The sequence below is a fragment of the Zea mays genome, chromosome 1 (assembly GCF_902167145.1).
Source record: "Zea mays cultivar B73 chromosome 1, Zm-B73-REFERENCE-NAM-5.0, whole genome shotgun sequence".
In the NCBI taxonomy this organism is placed as follows: Eukaryota; Viridiplantae; Streptophyta; class Magnoliopsida; order Poales; family Poaceae; genus Zea; species Zea mays.
In genome coordinates, this window is record NC_050096.1 from 144782326 (window position 1) to 144807782 (window position 25457).

Genomic DNA, 25457 nt, shown 5'->3' on the forward strand with positions numbered 1-25457 from the left:
ATGCACGAAATTTCCATGGCAGGATCTCTGGCGCTCGATTTTGCCCCCTTTTGCATGGCGCTACTTTAGGATCTCTGGTGGCCGTGCTTTGGCGCGAATTTAGAATCGTTATGCATGTCACGATTGTTTTCACGGGTAACTGTTCTGAACCATTCCTGAGTAATTATTTCCTAGGTTCGATAGTCTCTTGGCATTTCCTGCATTAACATGTTATTACGAGTATTTGGTCTTAGCAGGGAAAATGTTGCCCTGGGCGGGGCTGCATCTTTCTACATGTTTTGCACTATATCAGCAAGCAGCGGATCAAACAAACATATGCAAAGCCAAAGAGATTCGCTAGCAAGAGAAACCGGTATCAGGACAGGTATCACGAATACGTTTCTACTGAAACAAACCCATATCACGTGCCACAGTTTCTTTCCGCAACATACGAGGAAAAACGACCAACAAAATTGCTGCCTCTGCTCACCCTAAACTCATTAGCTCTTGCCTGACATTTCAGGCTTCAGCAATTTGCGAACTTCAGACGCAGTCAGCTTCTCCTTACCAGCCAGGTCCGCGAGCTCAGCAATGGACTGTTTCTGTTTGCCGGCATTCTTGACGAACGGTGCGCTAGTATCACTATCTCGAACAAAACGTTTGCCGTCTGGTCTACCAGAATCGGGTTTGTGAGGTTTTTGTTTCTTGAAGCTCGGTTTATCTGAAAGGAAACCTGGGGACTTCCTCTTGACAGAGCCCTTCAAGAACACCATGCTAGCACTAGCACCTTCACTCAGGGGGTTCTCAGAAGTTGCGTTGCCAGATTTTGGCCTCTTACTGTTTCCTTTCTGAGAGAAGTCTGGTTTGTTGCTCCTGGCATCCTCAGTAATTTTGTCAACCTTCTCTTTCTGCTTACGCTTCTTCGTGCGACTTTGAGAGAACTTTTCTTTAACAATCTGCCCAGTAGATTGACTGTTTGAGCCAAATTCTGCCTCAAACTTTTTTTGGGTTGTTTCTTTTGAAGTTCGACTAGCCCTCCACTGCTCAGGTCGCCTAGCATATCTGTGATGAAAAGGACAATAAGTCAGTTATTGTGGGAAACCCTAAAGGCTTGTTGCATTGTGTGGTTACATATAAATAGACTCAGGGAACCCTAACCCTAATGGTACCGGCCCACACACACAGTACACACATTGTCTAACAGTTATAACATGGGCAAAGGACTGAACATTATAAATTGTGCTAATAGGCAATAGCATCGATTATTTAACAAAGTTCATTTGAGGACAAAGGAAATGTGACTTGCCTATCGACATCCAGCTTCTTTAGCAAGTGGAACCCGTGTCTTGTTTTAGATAGATCAGATTGCACAGCCAACAGCTCTGCCACTATAGCCTCTTTATGAGAAAAGTTACTGGCAGTAAAGCACTTCTCTACTAAGAATGAGCCAGAAGGATTCATAGCAATATCTCCATAATGACCTTGCAACCTGCCATATGATACATATGGTGGTAAAAAAAAAGAAGATTAATCTAGAAAATATAATATAAACGAAGTATCCTGCTTTCTGCTTACTAAAATGTGGAAACTACTGTTCAGCAGCAATAAAATAAACAGAAATCATGAAATGTTAATTAGAGTTAGGTGCCAAGGGTGCTATTCAGCTTAACAAATCACAAAAAGACTGAAATGCAATGAAAACAGGACAGATATTTCTGTCTATCCGTCTGTCCGAAGGGGGCTCACAGATCAAATGGATAGTCAAGTTCATATACTAGATGGATAGCCCATATACGAACGTGGATACTCAAAGATGGATATCTGATGCGGATAGGTAGTTCAATGCTAGTATCTGACTATCATTGACCACAACTATCTGTCCATATCTGTATCGAGCACATCAGATCTAACATTACTTCATCCAAAATGAAAAGATCTGTATTTGTATCATTATATATCTGCTTATATCCAATCCACTTTCATCCCAATGCGAACTGATGTTAAGTAATAGTTGTCCATCCATTTCCTTTTATAAGTCATATTAGGATTTGAAGAAAAAAAATTGTGAGTGTAATTTGATAATATTTTTTTCTTGCAATATATTACCATCAATTGGCAATTGCTACAAAATCAATCTTGACTGAAAGGTTTGTGAAATAAAGTTATTTGTATAAGTTCCATACAATAAGAGTGCTCTTTTTTGAAAGGGGCATGCATATAATTTGATTAACTGATGGTCAAATTTTATGAAGTTTGACTTTTTCAGATCCTAACCATATAAAAAAACTGAGGTAGTACCAAATATCTAAACATAGGACAAAAGTAATTTGCTTAAGAGCACACCCAGAACTGTAGTGAGATTGAGTGGGTTGCGGGCGAGTGGATCACGGGGAGCAGAGTGAACGCACGTGGTGGAAGAGGACATGAGGGGATCACACAGAGGAGGGTGGAATGGAGTATGGCGCGCGAGTCATGCGAAAGAGGCGTCACGCGTGTCGCGGGCCTAGCAGAAAGGCTGCATGTGTGGGTTAGATATATAGAGAGAGAGCCATGTACAGGGGAAGTACAAAGAACAGTACAAGTGTTAAGTGTCTATACAATTATCCTAATACTTCATGCTTCCTATGATTGGTAAAACCAGTACGTGATGCCATTATACATGCAATTCAGTCGTGGAAAGCTATTCCAGAGTTTCATACTCCTGAACCATCAGAAACTGGATCATTGTTGGGCGGAGGCCAAACGTAACCTCGATCATGGAGCGAAGGCTTCCCCTTCTCGTCTTAAATTAACCAGTACATAGGACCGCGGGCGAAGGGGCCTTCGACTCTGCAACCGACCGTAACGGAGGATGACGACAAGTGGAGCCCCATGAACGATCGACACTGACCAAGGCCTTCGCCACAGCGTCGCCTCAGCCACCCGCTCAGTGTCGATCGTTCAGGGGCCTTCGCTTGACGTCATCCTCCGTTATGGTCGGTTGCAGAGTCGAAGGCCCCTTCGCCCGCGGTCCTATGTACTGGTTAATTTAAGACGAGAAGGGGAAGCCTTCGCTCCATGATCGAGGTCACGTTCGGCCTCCGCCCAACAAGCGGTAAGGGTAGTACCGAGCTCAGTATCGGTCGTCTAAATTGGTTTCAATTGAACAATGAGAAGGGAGAAGTGGGTATTTATGCTGAAACCAAAGATTTTAAGTGTCCGTTACAATTTTCTCCAACTAAACGTAGGTGTCATACTATGTTGAGAAATAGAGCAAGTGAAACTCTAAATCTTGCAGTTGTGCCAACAATTGAAGATACAAGAGATGACACAAATGAGAGCCCCACCCATAAAAAAACCACAAAGAAAGATAGGCAATGGAGAAGTACACATGAAGAGGATGCTATAGGAGTTGATGAAGAGAGCATCTATTCTGATTCGGAATCACTTCAAGCACTATGCGATAGTAATTTCTGATTTGGCTGCATCTTCTGGATCTGATTCTGACTTTGAATATGACCTTGATGTTCAAATAGTTGATGAGGATGATACAGATGATAATCCTACTTTTTCTTATGATGTTAATGATCCATGTATCGATGTTGATGTGGTGTTCCCAGATATCGACGCATGCCAGGAAGCAGTCCATCATTGGTGTATTTTTAACGGCCATGCATATCACACCATCAAGAAAGACAAACAGATTTAGAGCTAATTGTCATAGTGCAAGTGTGGGTTGCAAGTGGCTATTTTTTGCTTCTATGAGCAAGAGGAAAAGGAAAGGACGAATAGGTTCAGGGAGGATGGCTCAGTGGTTTGGAGCTTAATGATATAGCTATAGCTTTACATGTATGATGGTGCTTTTGTTGGACTTGTATGGTACAATGTTGGTGATGTGTGGTTGAGCTCTCTAGGACTTGTATGGTACTATGTTACTGATGTATGGTTGAGCTTTCTTAAATTTGTATGTTACTATGTTGAGTATGTACTATTTTAGTGATGTGTGGTTGAGCTTTCTTGAACTTCTATGGTAACATGTTGGGAATAGTGTGATGAATGTATGCAATATTGTCAAATTCCTTCTGTTGCATCATGTGATGGGTGTATTGTCAAGATTGTGTCAAATCAAATCAATTACTGTCAAATTGTATTTAAATTGCTCTCAAAGTGTAGTCAAATTGTATTATTTCATAATGTTGTTGAAATGATGTCAGATTGTTTTTTAAAAATATCCTTAAAAGATTGTCAAAATTTATTCAAATTTAAATATTGGTAAATTCAAATCAGTTTCATCAGTGTAATAGAGGCAATGGTGAAAGTGCATATTTGTCTTTTTGCGGACCGACTTAACACCGTAAAGTAGAGATAACGGAATAGGGGCTGCCTGTGATTTCATTTCAAAAAAGGAGGGGCAACCATGCAAACTTCAAAAAGGTGGGGTAAACTCATAGTTGGAGTTACAAGTTAGGGCAACCATGCAATCCCCTTAACATTTTTATCTAGCCACTTTTAAGATCAGCATTAGCCTGCCTGATGAATATAGGTATGGTGGTCACGCCCGAAGCATAGTCGACTTGTTTGCTTATGCCCATCCAAATAATCCTCCACACAGGAATCGCATAGACAAAAATGATAGTTCATCTACTGGCCACCCATGCAGGATGTGTTCCAGTTCAGCAGCACAGCTTTTAAGATTTTATCAGGATTTAGCATTTAAGGAAAACATTTTTTTCTTAAATAGACAATCAACAGGTGTATTAGCTGGTAGGATACTAGGATCCAAATCCAAACATCCCCTCTACTCTCTAGTGATCAGATGAGTTTTGCAAAGCCTAGGCAAAGTAGAATACTCATGCGCACATTTGAGCTTTGTGAAACATATTTTATTTATTCTTTCTATCATAATCAAGACAAACAAGGTTTTAGGTGATGATGTTGTAAAACCAGTTGAACCAAGACTATTTTTACTTGAACCAAACATTCAGCCAACATTTTACAGCCTTATCGTCATGATGGTTACTGCTCAAAAATGAAAATGAAAATATTATAGCACTATCCACGCAACTCAAACATTTATTAAACTGCAAGCATAAACGAATCATATGCATTCACTATATCGAAACACATTTTGAGGAAGTGATGAAATAGTCTTTGAATAGTTGGGGTGTTTGGAAGAGGCTTACTTTCCAAAAACATTAAATTTACGCTTTGCAGTGGCACTTGAACCTAGAAAAGACTCAAGAACACGGCAACCTCCTGAATCCTTGGAAATTTGGAGGATCTGATCATCCCCCATGGCCAGCAAGCTTGCGACATATGGGCGAATATATTGCTGCACGAAAAAAGGAATGCAAGATCAAGGTTTTAGGCATCCAGGTTTTCCCACACTAACATTAAACATAATGGCAGCTATTTCAGTTGAGATGTCAGAGAGATAAGAGACAGAGTTAGACTATTGCTATATTGTTCAAGAAATAAGGTACCGACTACTTATTAAGGGTAACAATGTAGGAGAGACAGTTAAAAACACTGAGTGATTGAAATTATGTCACGGAGAAATATAACCAAAGCTAGACAGAAACCAAACTAGCCAAATGAGCATAACAACAGTTTGGAAACTAGGAGAGAACACTGAGCAATTAGCAGCATTCACCATAAATTAGAGATATATTGCTAGCATATGGCAGTGAGCAGGGGGGTCATAAAAAGAATACAGCAACTTCAACATACATGCGGGTACTGGAAAATAGATTGCAGCATCAAGCAACCCAGAATGCTCATTTTTGCACCAAGAATCCATTTCCAATTAGATCTCTCATGTAGGTAGTTCTCAAGAAAAAGTATACGTGCAACAATGCTCTTAGTAGACTCAGAATCTGAACTTAACGCTGCAGCAAGAGCTTGAGAACTCTGCAGTTCATAACAAAGGAATAAGACATATTTCGAGAAATCGGTTATAAAATGATCATGCAAAAACAAAAAGTTCATAAACGAAGACCTCAAGGCGATAAGTTTCAAGCCGCTGACATGCCGCTAACATGGAAGCTACAACCCCTGTTTTACCTAGTTCAAGCAATTCCTTCATGTTTGGACCAAGTTCCTCCCATATTTGATTCATCTGAGTGAAAAAAAAGGTATTATCAAAATAAAATAAAGAAAATCTCATATTGGAAACTTTAACCTGATTGGAACTGGAAATGTTAAGTAGAAGAATTATCTAAAACACAAACCATATTCTATGCGTAATTTCAGCACATGGACTGACATAAGTACATTCTGACATACACAAATATTATATCCCCTAGCAGATAAGTAATACATACAGAAGCAAGAGTCAATAAATTATAGCGAAGGTAGGATAGCTGCTCAGACAAGAGATTGTACATGACCAGTGAATCAATGATAGAAAGTGCATTTCAGATGTTCAGGAGCAAGAGTCATGATCTACCACTAACCAGTCATGAATATCCAAATAAGCAGATATGTTCTAGGGGCCTCGAATTTAAAAAAAAAACTCGACCCACGAGGGGCAAGACTGGGTATTATATTAAAAAAATCTTCTCACATAGGTCGAGAAAACCGTTGAACCCCTGTCCCACCCATTCGCAGCGGCACCATAGCCATAAGACAGCCCTGGGTATTATATTAAGAAAATCTTCTCACATAGGTCGAGAAAACCGTTGAACCCCCTGTCCCACCCATTCGCAACGGCACCATAGCCATAAGAGAACGGCCACAACTAGTACCGGGGGCCTTAGAGATGTGATTTGGTATTGGACAGACGAGAGGATTATATTAACCCAAGCCTAAAGTTCTCTTCCACAGGGAGTCGAACATATGTGTGTGTGTTTGATGAGGTGTAACACCCTGAATTTGGGGGTATAAAATTTCTTTTTAAGTATATACCAAATTCAGGTGTTACTCTTCTCTCTCTCTCTCTAGTTTCTCTCTCTCTCTTTCTTTTGGTTAGAATTAGCTTAATTAGTGAGGGATTAATTATTTTATTTTGCCAAAACAATATGAGTCATGAAATGTTGTATCATGCTGAGCTTAAATATTCTTTGAATTGTTGTACATGTTTGAATTTGAATTTGAAACTTGGTTTGAATTTGAATTGAAAACCCTAGAGAAAATAAAAAGAAAAGCAATTAGAAATTCCCTGGAAAAAGAAAAAAACATTTTCAGCCCAGTCAGCCCAGCCAGGCCGCGCGCGCGCCCGCGTCGCCTGACAGGTGGACCCCACCTGCCAGTGACCGCCTGCGTCGGCGCACGCGCGCTCTCTCCCTCCCGCTGCCCGGTGGGCCAGGCATGTCGTCGATCCCCTCGTGCTCGCGCCCATTCTCTCTCTCTGTCCGGTGGACCCTTTCCGTCAGCGCTGGCCACCCGTTCGCGCTCGTTCCTTCTCTCTGCCCCGCGGACCCCACCCGTCAGGTTCCCCGTCCCTAACATCTCGCCCACGCCCCCGCCGTGGACGCGCCCACGTCCGCGCGTTTTCCGGCTACCTCCTCACACCCTCGCCCCCTTTAGAGCCCGCACCCCGCTCGCCCACTTCCCCCTACTCATTTGCGCCCCGAGCCGAGCACCCTCGCCCTCTCTCTCGCCTAGAGATGGCCAAACGGGCCGCCCGGCCCGGGCCCGGTGAAGCCCGGCCAAAAACCGGGCCGGGCCTGCTGAGCCAGCAGGCTTAATTTTCTGTCCAAGCCCGGCCCGCAGCGGGCCTAAACGGGCCGGGCCGACCCGTTTAGCACGAAAAAACGGGCCGAAAAGCGGGCTTAACGGGCTTAGAGGTAAACGGGCCGTGCCGGGCTAGCCCGCCGTGCCTAGTTTCCTGTCCAAGCCCGCCCGCTTATTCTACCGTGTCGGGCTCGGACCGGGCCCAAAAAGCGGGCTTCGTGCCGGGCTCACGGGCCTCGTGCTTTTTGGCCATCTATACTCTCGCCCTGCGCGCGCAACTAGGTAGCTCCGCCACCGCTCACCGACGTCTGCCACCCGTTCTACGATCGCCGTAGAACTCCCCGCCGTGTTCGTTGCCCCAGTAAGCTCCGCCTATCACCTGCCACCTAGAACGCCCCTTAGTTCGCCTTCTCCCCCTCTGGTTCGTCCGGTCCGCGCTCAACGGAGTATTTCTTGCGCAGCCGGAGAACCGCCGTCGTCGACCCGCGTCCTCGCCGCGCCCCAGCCTTCGTTCGTGAGCCCCTGAGTGTCCACTTGAGGTAACCTTCCTACCCCTGCCCTTATTTTCCCCTGTCGTGCGCTTTCTCGCCCGCGATTGCTCGTCGAAGTGCCCCGGTTCGCCGAGGATCTCCCTCTCTGCCGTCCAGTCGCCTCACCCTCGTTCCTGCTACCCCGATCCCGTCGTAGTGTTCGCCAGGCCTTCCCTAACCTCCCTGGTCACCCAGACCGCCCTTAGCGCCCATAGAAGCCCCAGTCCACTTCGTCGCCGCCGGCTGCGACGTCGCGGGTGCGAATGGCGCCGCCCCTAGCCAGCTAGAGAAGACAAAACCCTTTGTGCCGATCCTTGCCGTCCAGCCTTCATCGAATGGTTCGGATGCGCGGATAACGCTTCGCGTGGACTGTGGAGCCGGAGTCGTTGATCCACGATCTAGCGGCTAGCGCGCCCCGCGCTCTCAGCACCCCGCTGACCCGAGGGCCCCGGCACCAGTGCCTCAGCCCTTCCCTGCCCCACCTGTCAGTCGCGCCCGCACGCCCACACCCACGCGCTCGCCCGTGGGATTTAATCCCAGCCGTTCGCTTGTGATCGTGCGGTCCAGATTACCCGATACCCCTTCGCGTGGCGGTTTTGCGTAAGAGACCCTCGGGTTTCCGAGAATCAACCCGTCGTCCCGCGATTTAGCGGGCAGGCCCCTGGTTTCTTTTAAACAGACCCCTGACCTTTTAAATAATCACAGAATTGGGCTTAGTTTCATATTTTAAACTTCAAAACTTGTTTATTTCATATCTTTTTCATATGAACTCCAAATTTAGTGGTTCAAATTGCAAAATGTTAATAGAAATATTCTTTGTCCAAATAAAGTATGTTCATCCGCAGTCTGAGTACCCTAACTTTTTGTCTAAGCTAATGGATAGTTTATGTGTTAATTTATCTATTTAAGAAAATAAATAAAAAGGAAAAAAAAACCTTAATTGTAATTAGATGTTTAATGTTGTGAGATTGATAAAATGTTGTGTATAAAGTTACTCATGTTGTAATTTTGTGTCCCACCAAAATTAGTAGAACTAAGCTATGTGATCCATAATCACTGATCTCTAATTATATTAAACCCTAACATTTAATTCTACCCTTCTATGTTCATAATGTCTTGTCAAACTAGTGTATACTTGATTGTACATGTTTGGTGTGTTGTTCATTTGTACTTTCCAAATGTATGAAATGTATGATCGCTTTATTTAGACAACGAGCAGCTCGTGGTTCCTGAGTGTGTTGCCGAAGATGTTCCTGAGCAACAACCTGGTGAAGTCAAGTGTCATCTGACCTATCATGTCCTACATACTTTATAATTCACCGTCCCGCATTACATTATTGAAACTTAAGGATTAACTAGTCTGTATTTACCTTATCCTTGTTTACCTTTTGGATTATCATGGTTAGCTTTGTGCTATTGCTTTACTTTAATCAATGAACATGATGTGAATATTTATGATACGATGATGTTATCCCGATTATGTTCTTGTGATACTTTAGGGGATTCAGGCCATCTTCCTGAGTACCTCTCTGTAAGGACCTGTTTGGGGACTGACAACCCGGGATAACAGTGCAACCATGAGGGTGGAATGGGACACCCTTAGCTGATTAATTAGAGGAACCAGAGGAGTAGTTGGCTTCGCCGTAGGGCCGTCAATGGGGTCCGGGCACAGTACTTGCTCTGCCGAGGCTAGATGCAGATGTTCTTGATTTGGTTTTGTTAGTCACCCTTCCTTTGGAGAGAGGTACTGCGTTTATTAAACTGGAGAAACCTAACGGACGGATAGGACCTCTGGGAAATCTTTGTAAAGGCTACGTTGTGATACCCTGCCAGGCCACCTAAGTAGTGGTCAATGGAGATTAGCTCTTTCTGGGCAGAATGGGAATCACAGCTTGTGGGTAAAGTATGCGACCTCTGCAGAGTGTTAGAAACTGATATATCAGCCGTGCTCACGGTTAAGAGCAGTCTTGGGATCCTCTTTGATTAGAAGAACACTGGTTACTTTTATGATGATTAATGATGATGGTATAATTATGATCTCTGGTATTTCCTCTTGGAGGGAATACATTTGGGTAATAATTGGGTTTATTACTAAAACTTAGCTCTACTAATAGTAATAAATACTTGACCAACTAAAAGCAACTGCTTAGCCTTAACTCCACATACAGCTAGTCCACTTTAGCCGGACATTTGCTGAGTACGTTGATGTGTACTCACCCTTGCTTTACAAACCACCCCACCCCAGGTTGTCCCCACTGTACTCAGTGCTCAGGAGGAGATGCTGGCAACATGGAGAATTTTGAGGAGTTTCAGAACTACGATGAGTTCTAGTTTATCTTAGTGGCAAACCCCCAGTCAGCTGCCTGTGAAGGCCTTATCTTCTATGTTTCGTATTTCCGCACTTTGATGTTAATGACTATGTTATAGACTCAGTGGATGTCTGGGACATCTTATTGTAATAAAGTACTTTTTCGCTATTTACTTTGAGCATTGTGTGATGATGTCTAATTATGTAATTGTTGTGTACGTGAATTTCTGATTCTGGCACGTACATGGTTCGCATTCGGTTTACCTTCAAAACCGGGTGTGACATGAGGTCTCGCCAAGAATTGTTTCGGTGATCTAGGAAATCAAAGAGGAGGCTGCACTGTGGTGTATGGCTGGCGCACCGGGCTGCATGGAATATGCACCGGGCTGCGTGGAATATGGCAATAGTAGCCTCTAGCTAGGTTAAAGGGTGTTTTTAGTTTTATGTAAGTGTCTTTGTGGTTTTCTGCCGTCTTAGACGACTTGTGCCGGCCTGCCTGGGCCTTCTATTTTTCTTCTAGTTTTTTTTGTAAGTGTCTTTGTGGTTTTCCTGCGCGTTCGAGAGAAAAAAGGACTTGAGAAGTGCTACTCAGACCACCTAACCAACTCATCTAGAGGACCTTTCGCAGGCCTCCAATTTATCAACATGAAGCAAAGATATACAAATTTTTGATAGAGCATTTACTTTAACACAACATTAGTTTGCTGAAAGAACATTTCATAATGCTACTTCCTGCAGAAGTCTTTATACCTGATCTGAGGTTTTAGTAGATGATATGAAAGCTTGCACCACATAGTTACCACAGTGGTGAGATGAGATTGCAAATAATGCACCCTTCAGACTACGTGCAAGCATACCATTGCGCAATTCGTCTGGGGCAACCTCCACAATCACCTGCAAAGCATTATTATCGCCTAATGAGCATTATCCAGCACAATAAATTGTGTCATCATTAGGATTTTGCCACCACTCCTTGTGTGAGTACTCACACACCCAATAAAGAAGAAGCAGATATAAAAACAAAGGAAGAGCCACAAGGTCAATGTAGGGCGAGGCTTAATTACAAGGAAATGGAAGGTTATATTATTTGACTTTTTCATTGCAGGGAAAGATGCTCAAACAATACCTCCAAGAGATGACTATAAGCACTTTCTTCAAGTAAAGTAACAATCTCGTCCATTTTTTCACTGTAATCTCTCGTCTGTACAGTTTTATATTCATCATAACCAAGAAGTATTGATATTATATGATGCAATTCATTATCATCACCAGACGATAGCTTCAGTGCAGTCTGCAGAATGACATGTTAAGAGAGAGAATCTGTCAGGCCAAGGTTTCTCTGATAAAACTGCATACAAAATAAACCTAACAGAAGTTGAGACTTGGCAGGGTTTTCAAATCAACGACAGGGATCAATAGATCCTCGTTTACCAATGATCCAACTGTCCTAGTTCTATTTATATTTTACCAGCTGTTATCCTTAATAATTACTGTACTCGGTTAAACTGTTTTGGCTACCCTAAAGGTTAAAGTCATGGTGCAATGTTCACAAGTGGCAGGGAATAAAATGCTGTGAGCCAGAGGAAGAAAGGCAAGAAGACAATTGCCAACTAGTTTTCCACTTTATCTCTCGCTTAAGAACCCTAGTTTACCTTTTACTGCAATTTATCGTTTCTTTATTCGACTCAGTTGTCGTTCTTGTCCAATCAACCACAGATCCTGAGAGTCAGTAATCAAAATCCAAAAACAATATTTTGTGCAATGATACTAACCTGTAAAACAAGGCTACTGTTCTTGTCAACTCGTAAAGTTGCAATGTCAGCTTTTGCATTATGTAGCATTTCTCTGACAAAAGACCTAAACATGCCTGAGAAACCATTTTCAAAATTCTTTGGAACATGTCGACTAGACTGATTTGTCCCACAACTGAGCCGCTCAGCTAGAACAGAAGATCTCTTAGTAGTATGGAAGTCTTGTAGTGAATCTGATGGAACACCCTTACAAAGACAAAGTAGAGTGCGGAGAACATGTGAACCATAGCAGCTGGACATCACAGTAACAGCATCCACAGCAATAACCTGAAACAATGACTCAGATGTGAGGTCCATTGCAAGAAAATGGAATGAGATATGTTGCCGGTCAAAGAAAAGAATACCTTGCATATTTTGTTCAGTATCCCTTCTATCATGGCCCTGGAGGCTTCATCTTCAAGATGTGTTGCGAGTGACTTGAGAGCTGCTTCAGCCACATGCGACCCATTTTTGTCCACGGCAATGACCGAAAAATAGTCGATACAATTGCGTAGGAATGTGCATAACTGCTCTAACTCACAGCCTTCTATAAGAACCTGCAAGGTGTGGCTTATAACAGCATCAGTGGCAAGTTCATGCTCTTTCCCTCTAGTTTCTTCTAAGGCATTAGCGCATATAGTTGAGCGCTCTTCAAAATCAATCTCCTTGTTATCAAAGAGGTTTGAGATCTCCATAAAGTACTTTGCAGTTTCAGGATCAACTCTTTTCCTAAACATTGTTGATCATCAGAATTCAGAAAATAAGAATATCAGCACTTTAACATCTTCAAACACTAAAAAATTATGACATCATCTCTACATTTAAAAGCAATGGCTGAATTCAAAAGGCAGGAACTGCCATACTCATACCTAAGAACATTTTGTACTGGTTTTGATGTATCGGAGGATGGTACCGCATCCTGATTGTTGAGGTTCTTCGTCCTGGGATTCACCATCACGGAGCTTCCTGAATGATGGTCCTTTCGTCGACCCTTCCCTTTCTTCCCATCATCTTTCCTCTGCTTCCTATCCTTCACATGCCGAGGTTTCCCTACAGAAGGTCCTTTACTTGAGCTGTGACCCCCTTTCCCGTGTTTCTCGCTCGTATCCTTCCTTGTCCTCTTCTTGTGTGAGCTATCGTCTAAAGCTCCATCTCCCAAGCCATTTATTGTGCTCCCCTTGGGTCTAATTGCCTTGGACCCAACACAAACCATTGCTCATGTACACTTCGACAGCAGCTGCTTACTCTGAAACGAGACAGAGAGGAAGCAGAATCAGCATTCTGAAAGAAACAAGAATCCCAGAGAACGGCAACCAGGGGCGGACCAGTACGTGGGTGTACACATGTGCACCCAATAATTCATGCAAAAAAGTTAGTAGGGCATCAAATAGCCAAATAGCTTTGAGTAAGGGTTTGGGTGCTCGGTTGCGTTCAGCATGGAAGGAAAAGAAGGGGAGGAATACCTGGTGGGTGCTCGTCGCCGGAGAAGAGACCGACGAAGGCCTCGGCACCTGGCGCAGGGTGGCGGCGGCGGTAGCCCACCCAGTGATCGGCTAGTCGGAGAGAGATGGGAGGAAAGAGAGCACACGCAGGGTGAAGGAACGGATGAGAACGACGGCCGTAGCCGAGTGCGGGGTTATTCGGCCCAAGGCCAGGGACAGCGGGGATGAAAACGGTCGGAAACGATCGGAAAACACTAAAACCGTTACCGTTTTCATATTTTTATCGGAAATGAAATCGGAAACGGTAATTCCGGAAACGGAAACGACATCGGTATTTCGGAATCATCGGAAACAGAAGTTCGGTACAAAAAATACATCGGTATCGGTCGGAATCTAAAATACAATCGGTAACCATATCAATATGAAAATATCACAATACAACAAAGTTTATAAATATCACAAAAACACAAGTACATGACCACCCGCACTAAAAGCAGATTCTGAATTGTGGAGAAGGCCTTCCACACCGTTCTAGCCGAGATCTACCGGATAATCAGCAAGAAGCCCCTGTCTTCGGAGGAGTCTGGTTTGGGGTCTGGTAACCTCAGAGAGAGACAGTCCATTCAAGTGTCAGCAACAAATTCTGGCGGCCTTACGTCGCGGTGCTGCTCTTCTTAGAGCCACGCCCACCAGGATCATCTGAAGAACAACAGTTCGTCAAGAAGGTCCTCTCTTCCGAGTCGAAATATTTACTCCCCTTTGTGTGAACAATAAGTGTAGATTTAAAGAATGTCAGGCTCGAGACACTGACTATATACTTGACCTGCATAGTCATGTTCCGTCGAGAGGTGCTGTGGGAGAAAAGTTTTATTGCTCTCGAGCATAGAAGAAGGCTGTGTGTATCAGACCCCAGCAAAGCTGCTTGCTATTAACTCGTGGCAGGGTAGTCTCTGTGATTTTGCAGCTATAATTTTGTTGGGGGTTAATTACTATGACTGCGGAAGTTGTCGTGGCTTGTGGCAACTTGATTCCCGACGTATTCTAGAATCCTCTTTGCTATCCGTTTGGCATCTGGTTCTTCCTGTTTATTTATCCTCACCAACCAAGCGCACTGGAGTTTATCCTAGGAACATGACATTTGATAACGAAATTGATACTTCTCTGTGGAGGAAAAATTTAATACTTTGCTATAATATCCCCTTAACCAGTGGCCAGTGGGTGCGTCAGTTCGTCCGGCGCGCGAGGAGGAGGAAGAGCAGCGGATGCGTCCGGCGCGCGAGGAGGAAGAGCAGCGGCAGGAGGAGGACTGGAGTGTGTCTGTGCAGGTGCAGCTGGGTGCGTGTGCGTCCATGGCGGCTGGAGTTGCCCTTGCTTGGAGTGGGTGCGTCCGTGCGTCCATGGCGGCTGGGTGCGTCCGGCAGAGGGTGCGTGCATCCATGGCCACAAAGCTAGATTAGGGATTACAGATTACTTACTGGATTGGGGCCTTGGGGGCAGTGTGTTCGTCCGTGGTCTGCACGTGCAGCCCGGCAGAGAGGAAAGGAGGAAGACGAGTCACGCCGTCACGGAATTTGGGGGCACGCCATGGAGCGCCGAGCTGAGCAGTGGCGACTGGCGGTGGCGGCTATGCTTGCTGTGCGGCTGTGCCTGGGCGAGGGGCGAGGGCGACGGAAGACTGCAAGTGGAAGAGCAGTGGCCGACGACAATTGGGTTGTGGACTTGTGGTGGCCTGGGCTGCTTGCTGAACCATGGGCCGCCCATGAGTTGTGAATTTAGAATTTGAGCTGGACCATGAGTTTCGATAAATTCTGAATTTTGAATTCGGTAAATTCCGACTCAAAACGGTAACTGAAGAAAACGGTCGATAAAGGATTGTACCGATTTCAATACCGATTCTGATCTAAAATTCCGATGACCGATTCCGATTTCGAGAAATACCGATACCGACGATTCCGGTCGGAAAAAATTCTAAAACCGTTTTCATCCCTTGGGGCGCCTTCTCTTGGGTTGGTTTTTTTAAGTATTTCTTTTGCAATTTTTTCGTTATTTTTTTCTTTATCTTTTTTTTTGTTTGTTACTCTTTTATTTCGTATTTATTTTCTCCGTGACACACTTTTTGTCGATGACTCGATGGTTAATATAAAAATTGATTCCAAATTAGGGGAGAAATGATAACAATTATTAGGACATTGTAAATAAACACAATGGAATATTTTTTGTTTTATTTATGTTGAACATCTTTTCTTAATGAAGCTAGAAACCGTTTTCACTTGAACATAGAATATTTTCACAATCTATAATGTTTTCTTGTAAATATGTAATAATTTTATTACAATAATTTTATCTTCAACCTTTGACAATTGCTAAGTGAATCTAAAATACTTTTGTCCTAAACATGGGACGAGGGTTCTCGAATATTGTTTTTCTTGAAAAAAATGGTATGGACTCACCAAAAAGAATGTTATATTTGTTGCAATGAAGAGTCAAAGACTAGTGACGAGTGCCAATATTTCTGTGGTGGTGTTTGCTTTGGTTTTTTAGCTTCTGACCGCTAGAAGCTGCTACATACGGTCAAATGTTTAGCTTTTCAGTTCACGTTTGTAAGAATCACTTTGGTGAAAATCGTCCAAACGTGGACACATAATCGTGCGAGACTTCGCGATAGTAGGAATCTGTAACTTTCTAGATTCTAAACCCTACAGCCCCCTTTTATCTTCCTGACACCTAGAGGGGTGAATAGGTGATCCTGCAAAACTTGTTTCAAACAACATAAACTAGGTCCAATTTATGGGTTAGAGTAACTAAAAACCAAGTTCGGATGAGAAGATGAGAGAAAGAAAGACTCTTTACTTGATTGCTCACTTGAAATGTGCATTAAGCTAGGAGCAATATGTAAGTGAATGTTTGGGGATTTTCTCTTCCGAAGGTCATAAAAAACACGACTAATCATTTATTTATAGCATAATGTCGAGTATTACAGTAGCTTTGTCATGAACGAAGGTTCACGATGGGAGTCTTCTTCTCCGCCGAAGGTCTTTAAGACAAAGATATAGCCCGAAACACGATTAACGATGAATGTTGAAGCTATAGCCGAAGAGCAACAACTTCGGCTTAAAGTAGTGTCAAGATCAAGTATGATGTTGAGCCGAAGATGAAAAGGCTAGCTAGTCCCTAATGATTTATGTTACAATTATGAACACATGTTAAGGTCATAAATGTATTTTTACCCGGGTTGCGTCCTGTGCCTATAAATAGGTGAACAGTACCACTGTATTGTTCACGCTGGATTGTAATCACCCTCGCGTCAACACCTTCGAACAAGCCGAAGGTATCAATGTAATATAAATCTTATTAATATTCATATGTTTATCATGAAATAAATATATAAATCGATATATGAATTGATAATATTTATCATCTCTATGAATTGTTATTCTTGCGAATGATGAAGGTGCAGTATTCACGACCTTCATCTGAAGATCATTATATTCGAAAGGAGATGATGCTTCGGAGGATGAAGGTCCCTAATTTTTAACAATTGTGTTGCCTTGTTCTTGATTCACAATATTTGAGAACAAAAGACCAAAATTGGCGCCCACCTTCGGTGAACTCACTTACACAACCACGACAATGGCTTCACAAGGTGACCAAGTTGTGACACCTTTGGCTATGAAGCTGGTGCTCCCAATCACAGGCGGCTCAAGTTCTGAACCAGCCAATAAGAAGCAAAAGAAGGAAGCACAGAGAAGGTTACAACATGTTGGAGTGCAAGGACTCTTAATCAAATCCAAATGGTCTCATGTACCAATCACATTCTATTAGGAAGACCTTCAGCTCAAGGATTACCCCCATAATGATGCAATTGTCATATCATGTGTTATCAAAGGAATTCTGGTTCATAATGTTCTTGTAGACACAAACAGTGCAACAGATATCATCTTCGCAAAAGCCTTCAGGCAGATGCAAGAGCAGGATGACAAAATACATGATGCAACACACCCCTTGTGTGGCTTCGGATGTGGGGGACAGATATCCCCCGGGTCCACTAGAAGGCTAGAAGACCTCGCGAAAGGCCTTGGGCCCATTATTTCGCAAGGCCATCCTTTCGTGGGCCTGGGGAGGAACGTCTGGCGGAGTGGATCGACGCAAGGTTGGATCAACTTGAGCCCAGACGGCCCAATGGATTTAAGCGTTATCCACAGCAGTAACCCGACTTTCCCGCGCTGCGTCCTCAAGCGTCGGAACTGAATGATGATAAGTCAGTAGAATTATAGGAAGATAGGCTCAGTCGGTTCACTATTACTTAGGCACACATTGTTATTATATCCGCATGTAGCGCCCCACGGTCGAGTATATAAGGCTTAGGGGGCACCCCCTCAAAAAGATCTCACTCATTAGCCATCTACTCAGCTCTCTAGCATCCCTCGTACTAGAGAACTCCCCTGTAACCCGCCATATAAAAGATCCACACCAGGACGTAGGGTGTTACGCATCTCAAAGCGGCCTGAACCTGTACAAGATTGTCTACTGCCTCTCGTGCATCTGGCACGAACCATTGAGCTACAGTCGGTAACACCGTCCTACTCCAAAAAGCACCTCGAGGGGCAACCCTGGGGGCGCGGTCGGACCCAAAAAACCGACAGCTGGCGCGCCAGGTAGCGGGTATGTCACCGATCCAGGCTAGCTCAATGGCCATCACTTTCCGCACAAGATCATCCTCCGCCCTGGATCCGTGTTCTGCTTCGGAACCATCTCATCCGTGGCAGACGAAGAAGGAACTCTGCATCGCATCATGGATCTGCCGGAGAGAAAACCTTCCTCGACAATCTCCGGGAAAGCCGGAGCGAAGCAAGAAAAAGCGCAACCTCCAACGCTCCGAGCGAAGACTACCTCCTGCAAGCCGGGAACAGAGGATCCGTCTACCCAGAGAACTCCGCTATCCACCTCATCTACGAAAAAATGGACACGGATCACAAGGAAGAAGGAAACGAACGAGGTGAAGGCTCGTCAAGCTGCTCTTCTGGTACCTCCGCCCTCAAAGGAGAACAGAAAGAAGCTTGTCGCTACGACAACTCCATTATACCCCGACGTCCTCTTCATCGGGGGGAGAGTGGAATCGTCCCCCGTCTCCGACGATGAACCAACCACGCCGAGGGAGCAACCTCTTCAGCGGGAATCTCGCCGACGAAGGAACCGACGCCGAAATATCCAGCGACATCATGAAGCCGGAGAGCGAGACCCGGCGCAGTCTGTGTCACAAGATGAGATCTCGGAGGTAGGAGAAACACCAAAAGAACGGGTCTTCAGGGAAAGAAGGAATTCCCGACGACGTGATCGTCGGCAAGCTCAAGAGCAGGCCGAACAGGAGGCAAGACAACGTCGAGAGAACCCTCTTCTCGGACGGAACCTGAACCCCAACTTCGCTCGAGCCATGAACACACCGAGCGAGGTTGGTGGAGTGTTGGCTCGGATAGCCGATGGCCTCCCCCGGACTCCGGACGCCGAGGGCTATCGGCGGCTGCTCACTCGGGCAGCTAATCATCTTCTGCCTCTCGCTCATCCTCCGAGCGATCTACGACACGCCATCAATAGTCGGCGGGACGCTCGGAGCTCCATCAACGCTTCGCGCGAACAACGACATGAGAACGAGATTCGACGCCGAGAAGAGTATGATCAGGATCACGTCATCCCTGCGCGAAGTCAGGCCACTAGAGTTGAGTCGGCCATCGCCTCAACCGGTGGTACGACCCGGGAACGGTCGAGGCACCACATCGACAACTCCCCTCCCCGGGACCGACGTCATCAACATCGACAGGAGGACACATGTGGAGTATCGACGCTCACTCCACGTCTCGGGGCCATTCAGTGGCCCCCTAACTTCAAAGTCTCCAACGTCGACAAGTATGAGCCTAAGCAGGACCCAGGCTGGTTGGTCGTCTGTACCACTATTGCCCGAGCCGCAGGGGCAACTGAAGATGTGATGACTGCGTACTTACCCATCATCCTCGGCCAAGATGCGCTGCAATGGCTAGGACACCTACCCTGACACTACATCGACGACTGGAGCGACTTCAGTCGGCGCTTCATCGCCAACTTCCAATCTCTCTCCGACAAGCCGGCGCAGCCATGGGACCTCAAATCCATCAAGCGCCGAGGGGATGAGACTCTCCAGTCGTACCTCAAAAGGTTTCAGACCATGAGAAATCGTATCCCCGAGGTTGCAGAAGCAGCAGTAATCGAGGACTTCTACCGGGGATCTATTGACTCGGCCTTCGTCCGAGCCATACTACAAAAGGCACCGACTACCTCCGAGCAGTTGTTCAAGGAGGCGGACCTCTACATCACCACCGACGAACGAGCTCAGGACCTCATCGGAGGAGCAAAGCCTGCACCGACGACACCACGACGCGACACGAACCAACAACCCGATGACAGAAGAAAGTACAGAAGCTTACTGGATGCATGGCAGCTTTGAGTAGGTTCATATCAAGGCTAGGAGAAAAAGGCCTACCGTTCTACAAATTTCTCAAGAAGGTAGACAAATTCCAGTGGACCTCAGAAGCTCAGAAAGCCCTTGATGCACTAAAAAAGTTCCTGACAACACCGCCAGTGTTGAAGCCGCCACGCCGAGCCACGACAAGTCAGTCGGCCGAAGATCTGTTGTTGTACATCTCTTGCACGACTCACGTGGTGAGCATCGTGTTGGTAGTCGAGCGAGCAGAGGAAGGACATGCATATTTAGTACAACATCCCGTCTATTTCATCACTGAAGTTCTGGGACCCTCAAAGAAGAAATACCCTCAAGTTCAAAAACTATTGTATGCAGTACTTCTAACTGCACGCAAGCTCCGTCACTACTTTGACGACCACAAAGTCATAGTAGTCACTGTATTTCCAATAGGGGATATTCTCCACAACAAAGAAGCCATCGGAAGAATAGCCAAGTGGGCCTACTGTAAGGAAAATGGACCCCGGGCCTTTTTGGCTAATTGAGTTTTGGTGTTTGATGAACAACACAATCTGTGAACTAATAAGTTTTCTAGTGTTTGTGTTTGTAGTTCACAGGATGCGAAGAGAATTGGACCAAGGCAATGAGGATGCAACACCTCAAAAGAAGACATAAAAAGATGCATAGGAGTCCAATACTCAAGAACAAAGAAGCCCGAAGAAATCAGCGAAGAAATCCAAGATAAGGGATGTCAGCCAGCGCCTGGTGGCGCACCGGACATTGGTGTCCGGTGTGCACCGGACAGTCCGGTGAGGCACAGGACAGTCTGCGCAGAGAGGCCGCAGACAGGCGCTTTCTGGCTGTAGCACCGGACTGTCCGGTGTGCACCGGACTGTTCGGTGTGCCAATGGGCAGATGGCAACGGTCGGATCCAACGGTCGACTGCTACAGGCGCCAACGGTCGGCTGACGTGGCGTGCACCGGACACTGCACAATGGATGTCCGGTGGTGCACCGGACTGTCCGGTGCACCCGACGACAGAAAGCTGCTGCTTTCTGTCCAACGGCTAGTTGGGGGTGTGGAGGCTATAAATACCACCCCAACCGGCCATTCTCAAGTGTGGGAGCCCAAGCAACATACCAAAGCATATAGTGCACATTTCCAAGAGCTCAAACACCCAAGTGCTTAATAGAATCACTCGGTGATTAGCGTAGGTGCTTTGCGAAGTGCTTAGGTTAGTTAGACCGCTTTAGCGCTTGCTCTAGATGAACCTTAGTTAGTTGAGTGAGTTTTGTAAAACCACACAACCCCTCGGCTCTTGCGTGAGTCGTTGTAATTGTACCGAGTGGGGCGAGAGTCTTGCGAGACCGTGACAACCGCGTTTGTGTCACGGCCGCCACCGTGTACCGGAGGGAACGAGGCCCGCGACGTTTCGGCCGGAAGCTCGATAGTGGAGACGGCGGGGAGCGTCCGAGAGGAGCCGGAAGCGGAGCACCACTTGCGCGTGGAGAAGGCCCGTGGCTCTCTACGGAGTTACTCGACCGTGGTGCTTGGCCCTCGCGTGGGCTTCCCTTTGCGTAGGGGCACCAACGAGGATTAGTCGAAACCTTGCGTGGTTCCGGATACCTCGGTAAAAATACCGGCGTCATCCACGAGAGTTTGCTTCTCTACTTAGCTCTTTACATTCCGCATTTATATTAAGCATTTAAGTTTCAATCTTATTGTCATACTTATTTAGTGTAGATTGAAACTTAGCCTTTGCGGTAGAGATAGCAACACTTAGACAAAACCGAGTTTGCACATTCTAGTTTTGATTATTTGCATAGGTTTTGCTCTAGGGATTTAATTGTGGCCTAGTTTAGTAAAAGTTTTAGAAGTCCTAATTCACCCCCCCTCTTAGGCGTCACCCGTTTCCTACAAGTGGTATCAAAGCCCGGTTTGGCTCATTTGAAACGCTTTAGCTTCACCGCTAAAAGAGCCGACGCTTTTTGGAGGAAGGGATGGATACCCATAGGCCACCACACTTCGACGGCACTAACTTCCCATATTATAGTGCTAGAATGACTTGTTACCTAGAGGCCGTTGATCTAGGTGTTTGGAGAGTCACTCGTGACGGGATGAAACCCCTCAAGAATCCCGAGAAACCCACCACGAGTGAGGAAAAAGAAATTCATTTAAATGCTAGAGCCAAAAATTGCTTGTATGAATCTCTTAGCATGGATATTTTTAATCAAGTATTTACCTTAAAACTGCTAATGAGATTTGGCTAAAATTGCATGAGCTCCATGACGGCACATCCAATGTCCGTGAGCAAAAACATTGCCTTGTCTTAAATGAGTATAATTCTTTTGCTATGAAAGATGATGAGCTTGTTAGAGACATGTATTCTCGTTTGAATCTAATTATCAATGAGCTCAATTCGATTGGCATTAATAAGCTAGGTGATGCGGACATTGTGAGGAAGATTATCTCCCTGCTACCACAACAAAGATATGGGAGCATCATCACCATCCTTCACAACATGGAGGATTTGAGCAACATGACCCCGACCATTGTGATTGGGAAAATCGCGGCCTTTGAGATGTCGCGAAAAATGAGTCGGGGAGAGGAGCCAACTTCCTCAAGGCCATATGCTTTTGCATGTGATGAAAGGAAGGGCAAAAAGAAGGCTCCCACTCCAAGTTCCTCAAGTGAAGAAGAGGAAGAAGAAGAAAGTGATGATGATGAAGATAATCAACCATGCACATCATCCTCCGAGGACGAAGAAACAATCCGACGCGTCGGAAAGGTAATGAGGATGATCCGCAAGATTAATCTAATGGGTGTGCCCCTGCAGGTCGAGGATCTTCTCTTTAACATTGACAGGAAAAAGCAAAGGAAGAGAGGATGCTTCGCATGTGGGGAGAAGGGCCACTTCAGGGACAACTGTCCAAATATGGCCAAGCCCAAAAAGGAGAGGAGCAAAGGCAAGGCGCTAACAAGTGTTAGAACTTGGGATGATTCTTCAAGTGAAGATGAACCTCCAAGGACGCGCAGCCACCGGTCCTCGTCACGATCATCACGGTCATCACACAAATGCCTTATGGCAAGAGGTAACAAAAGCATTCCATCCTCTAGTGATGAAAGTAGTAGTGATGATGAAGGTGAGGGAAAGCCCTCTCTAGATGAGCTTGCGGAAGCCGTAGAATTTTTCCAGGATGTTTGCACTAAGCAAAAAGCTCAACTTAAAACTTTGAAAAATAAGTTGGTTAGCTCTCAAAATGATTACAAAGGTTTGCTAGAAAAATTTGAAACTTTTGCAAACTTAAATAGTGAGCTATCAACTAAAATTGAGCTATTAGAATCTAGTGCTCCATCCACTGCTACCGATGATAGCCTTATTAAAAAGAATGAAAAACTTAAGGCTAAGTTAGCTAGCTCCCAAGAAGCTATTGAAAATTTGCTAGAGAAAATGGAAATTCTTAGCATACACAACAATGAGCTAACTACTAAGCTAGAAAACATTGGTAGCACCCCAGCAGCATCTTTAGTTGAAATACCTGAAATAATTAAGAAAGATGCTTCTACTTCCTGCTTTGATTTAATTGATGATTCTAACCCCTGCAACCAAGTCGTTGTTGAGAATATTGTTGTAGAGACATGTACAGATGAGGTTGCAAAGGAAAATGAACAATTAAAGCAAGAAGTGGCTCGCCTTGGCAAGGCTTTGTATGACAAGAAAGACAAAGTCAAACAAATCCAACCTCCACAGGATAACACCACTGCGGGAGTGAACAAGCCTATGGAGGGAGAAACTGTGATTTGTAGGCTATGCCACAAGGAAGGCCACAAGTCTTTCCAATGCAAGGCGATGACCGGGGATAAACAAAGACAAAAGCTCAAGCAAAAGCCATCAAGCAAAATCTCAAACACCTACATAAAAAAGGTGAACAAAAAGGATGCTACACCATATTTGATCAAGAAGAAAAAGAACGGAAAGGTGATAGCAATCAAGGCCAACAAGCAAGCCAACAAAGGAAAGGGGGCCAAACGCATCTGGGTGCCAAAGGAGATAATTTCAACCATGAAAAGCACCAAGAAGGTTTGGATCCCGAAAGGGAAGTGAGTGGACCGAAGGTTATCGGGAAATTTGGAGACTTGGCTAAATTGGGATGTATATCATGGGATACATCATATTGGATCAAGTTTATTGCCAAGTGGGTTAGTGAAAATTTTGGACCCAAATTTCCCACCCATGACTAAGGTAACTAGTTTTATTGTATTTCTCGTTTTTAGATATGCGTATCTATTTATCTTTTATCTAGTTTACCTTTCTTGCCTAGTATTACATTTGTTATGTACTTTTGTTCAAAATCATGCATACTAGGTAAATCATATGGTAGGATTGCTAGTTTTTAAATTCATATATTTAAGCAAACCTACATGGCTTAAAATGTTTAGTTAAAGCACGGCACATAGCTTTTATATCACTCCATAGTAAATGATGCATCAATTGAAAATTTTGATTTCTACAAAGTGTATCATTTAACTTATATGTGCCAAAGTTTGGATTATGGATAATTTGCCCCTCTTGATATCAAATCAAAGTGCATGTCTCCTACAAGTATTCAAAACTTGTATGCACACCTTTAGGGGGAGGTTACTCTATAATCTAACACTTTGAGACTAACACCTTTTCAAGTCTATTTCATGTGATAGTCTCATTGTAAGGAAAATGAAGTCCCCGGAGAAAGACAACAATCTTCCACTGCAAAATCTCCAAGAACTCTCATGTCTCTCAAGCTCGCCATTGATCTTCAATTGGTATCTTTTGAGACAACATTCAGTATCATTTACATGTCTTCTCCAATATTTGATTAGACTATATTTCATATCATATGCTTCCATGTTGCTAAAAATGCATAAGTAGTTAACTCATATTCGGTTACCTATGCATAAGGGAAGTTAGTCTTTTCAAACCATGTCTTGCACCTCTAATTTTTCACATGCTTTTTCCTAAGTAGAGGATCTCTGTCAGGGGGAGTATTTCTTCATCTCTAAAAAAGGGGGAGAAACTTCTTTCTAAAGAGAACACTCATTTAGGGGGAGTTCCTTTCAATTGGTATCATTCATATGGTTTATTTTAATATCCTTCTAGTGATATCATTTGATACAATTCTTGTTGAGGGCAAGCTTTTATTTACTTCCTACATGCTTTTAATGTCTTCCTTTTCGGTGGTTGATGCCAAAGGGGGAGAAGTTTAGGGACCAAAGCAATGAAAACTTTATCAAACACCAAACACCACCAATTTAAAATTTTATATCTCC

General features: G+C 44.6%; 1 protein-coding gene across 3 annotated transcripts; it reads right to left on the bottom strand.

Annotated features, from left to right (window-relative positions):
- Positions 1 to 303: 303 nt before the first annotated feature.
- On the bottom strand, positions 304 to 15428 carry LOC100383838 (Pumilio homolog 23). 3 transcript variants are annotated; one of them, XM_035959644.1, is made up of 13 exons: positions 15178 to 15418; positions 14526 to 14825; positions 13724 to 14401; positions 13130 to 13506; positions 12626 to 12989; positions 12243 to 12548; positions 11597 to 11761; positions 11221 to 11364; positions 5957 to 6076; positions 5689 to 5868; positions 5142 to 5290; positions 1286 to 1468; positions 304 to 1041 (listed from the first exon to the last, which is right to left on the bottom strand). In XM_035959644.1, exons 4-13 carry the CDS (start codon positions 13471 to 13473, stop codon positions 480 to 482), a joined length of 2517 nt encoding a protein of 838 aa, XP_035815537.1. In that variant the 5' UTR covers positions 13474 to 13506; positions 13724 to 14401; positions 14526 to 14825; positions 15178 to 15418; the 3' UTR covers positions 304 to 479. The 3 variants fall into 3 exon arrangements, with proteins under 3 accessions (XP_035815537.1, XP_020394388.1, NP_001349093.1); XM_020538799.1 differs by lacking the exon at positions 14526 to 14825 and having other exon boundaries at positions 15178 to 15428; NM_001362164.1 differs by lacking the exons at positions 13724 to 14401; positions 14526 to 14825 and having other exon boundaries at positions 321 to 1041; positions 15178 to 15382.
- Between the last annotated feature and the right edge of the window lie 10029 nt (positions 15429 to 25457).

Excerpts from the sequence above, each read along its gene's own strand:
- LOC100383838 (XM_020538799.1), bottom strand. The coding sequence starts at position 13,473 with ATGGTTTGTGTTGGGTCCAAGGCAATTAGACCCAAGGGGAGCACAATA. Across the intron at positions 12,990-13,129 it reads CCAGTACAAAATGTTCTTAG|GAAAAGAGTTGATCCTGAAA; the intron begins GTATGAGTATGG and ends AACAATGTTTAG. Across the intron at positions 5,291-5,688 it reads CTATTTTCCAGTACCCGCAT|CAATATATTCGCCCATATGT; the intron begins GTATGTTGAAGT and ends TTTTTCGTGCAG.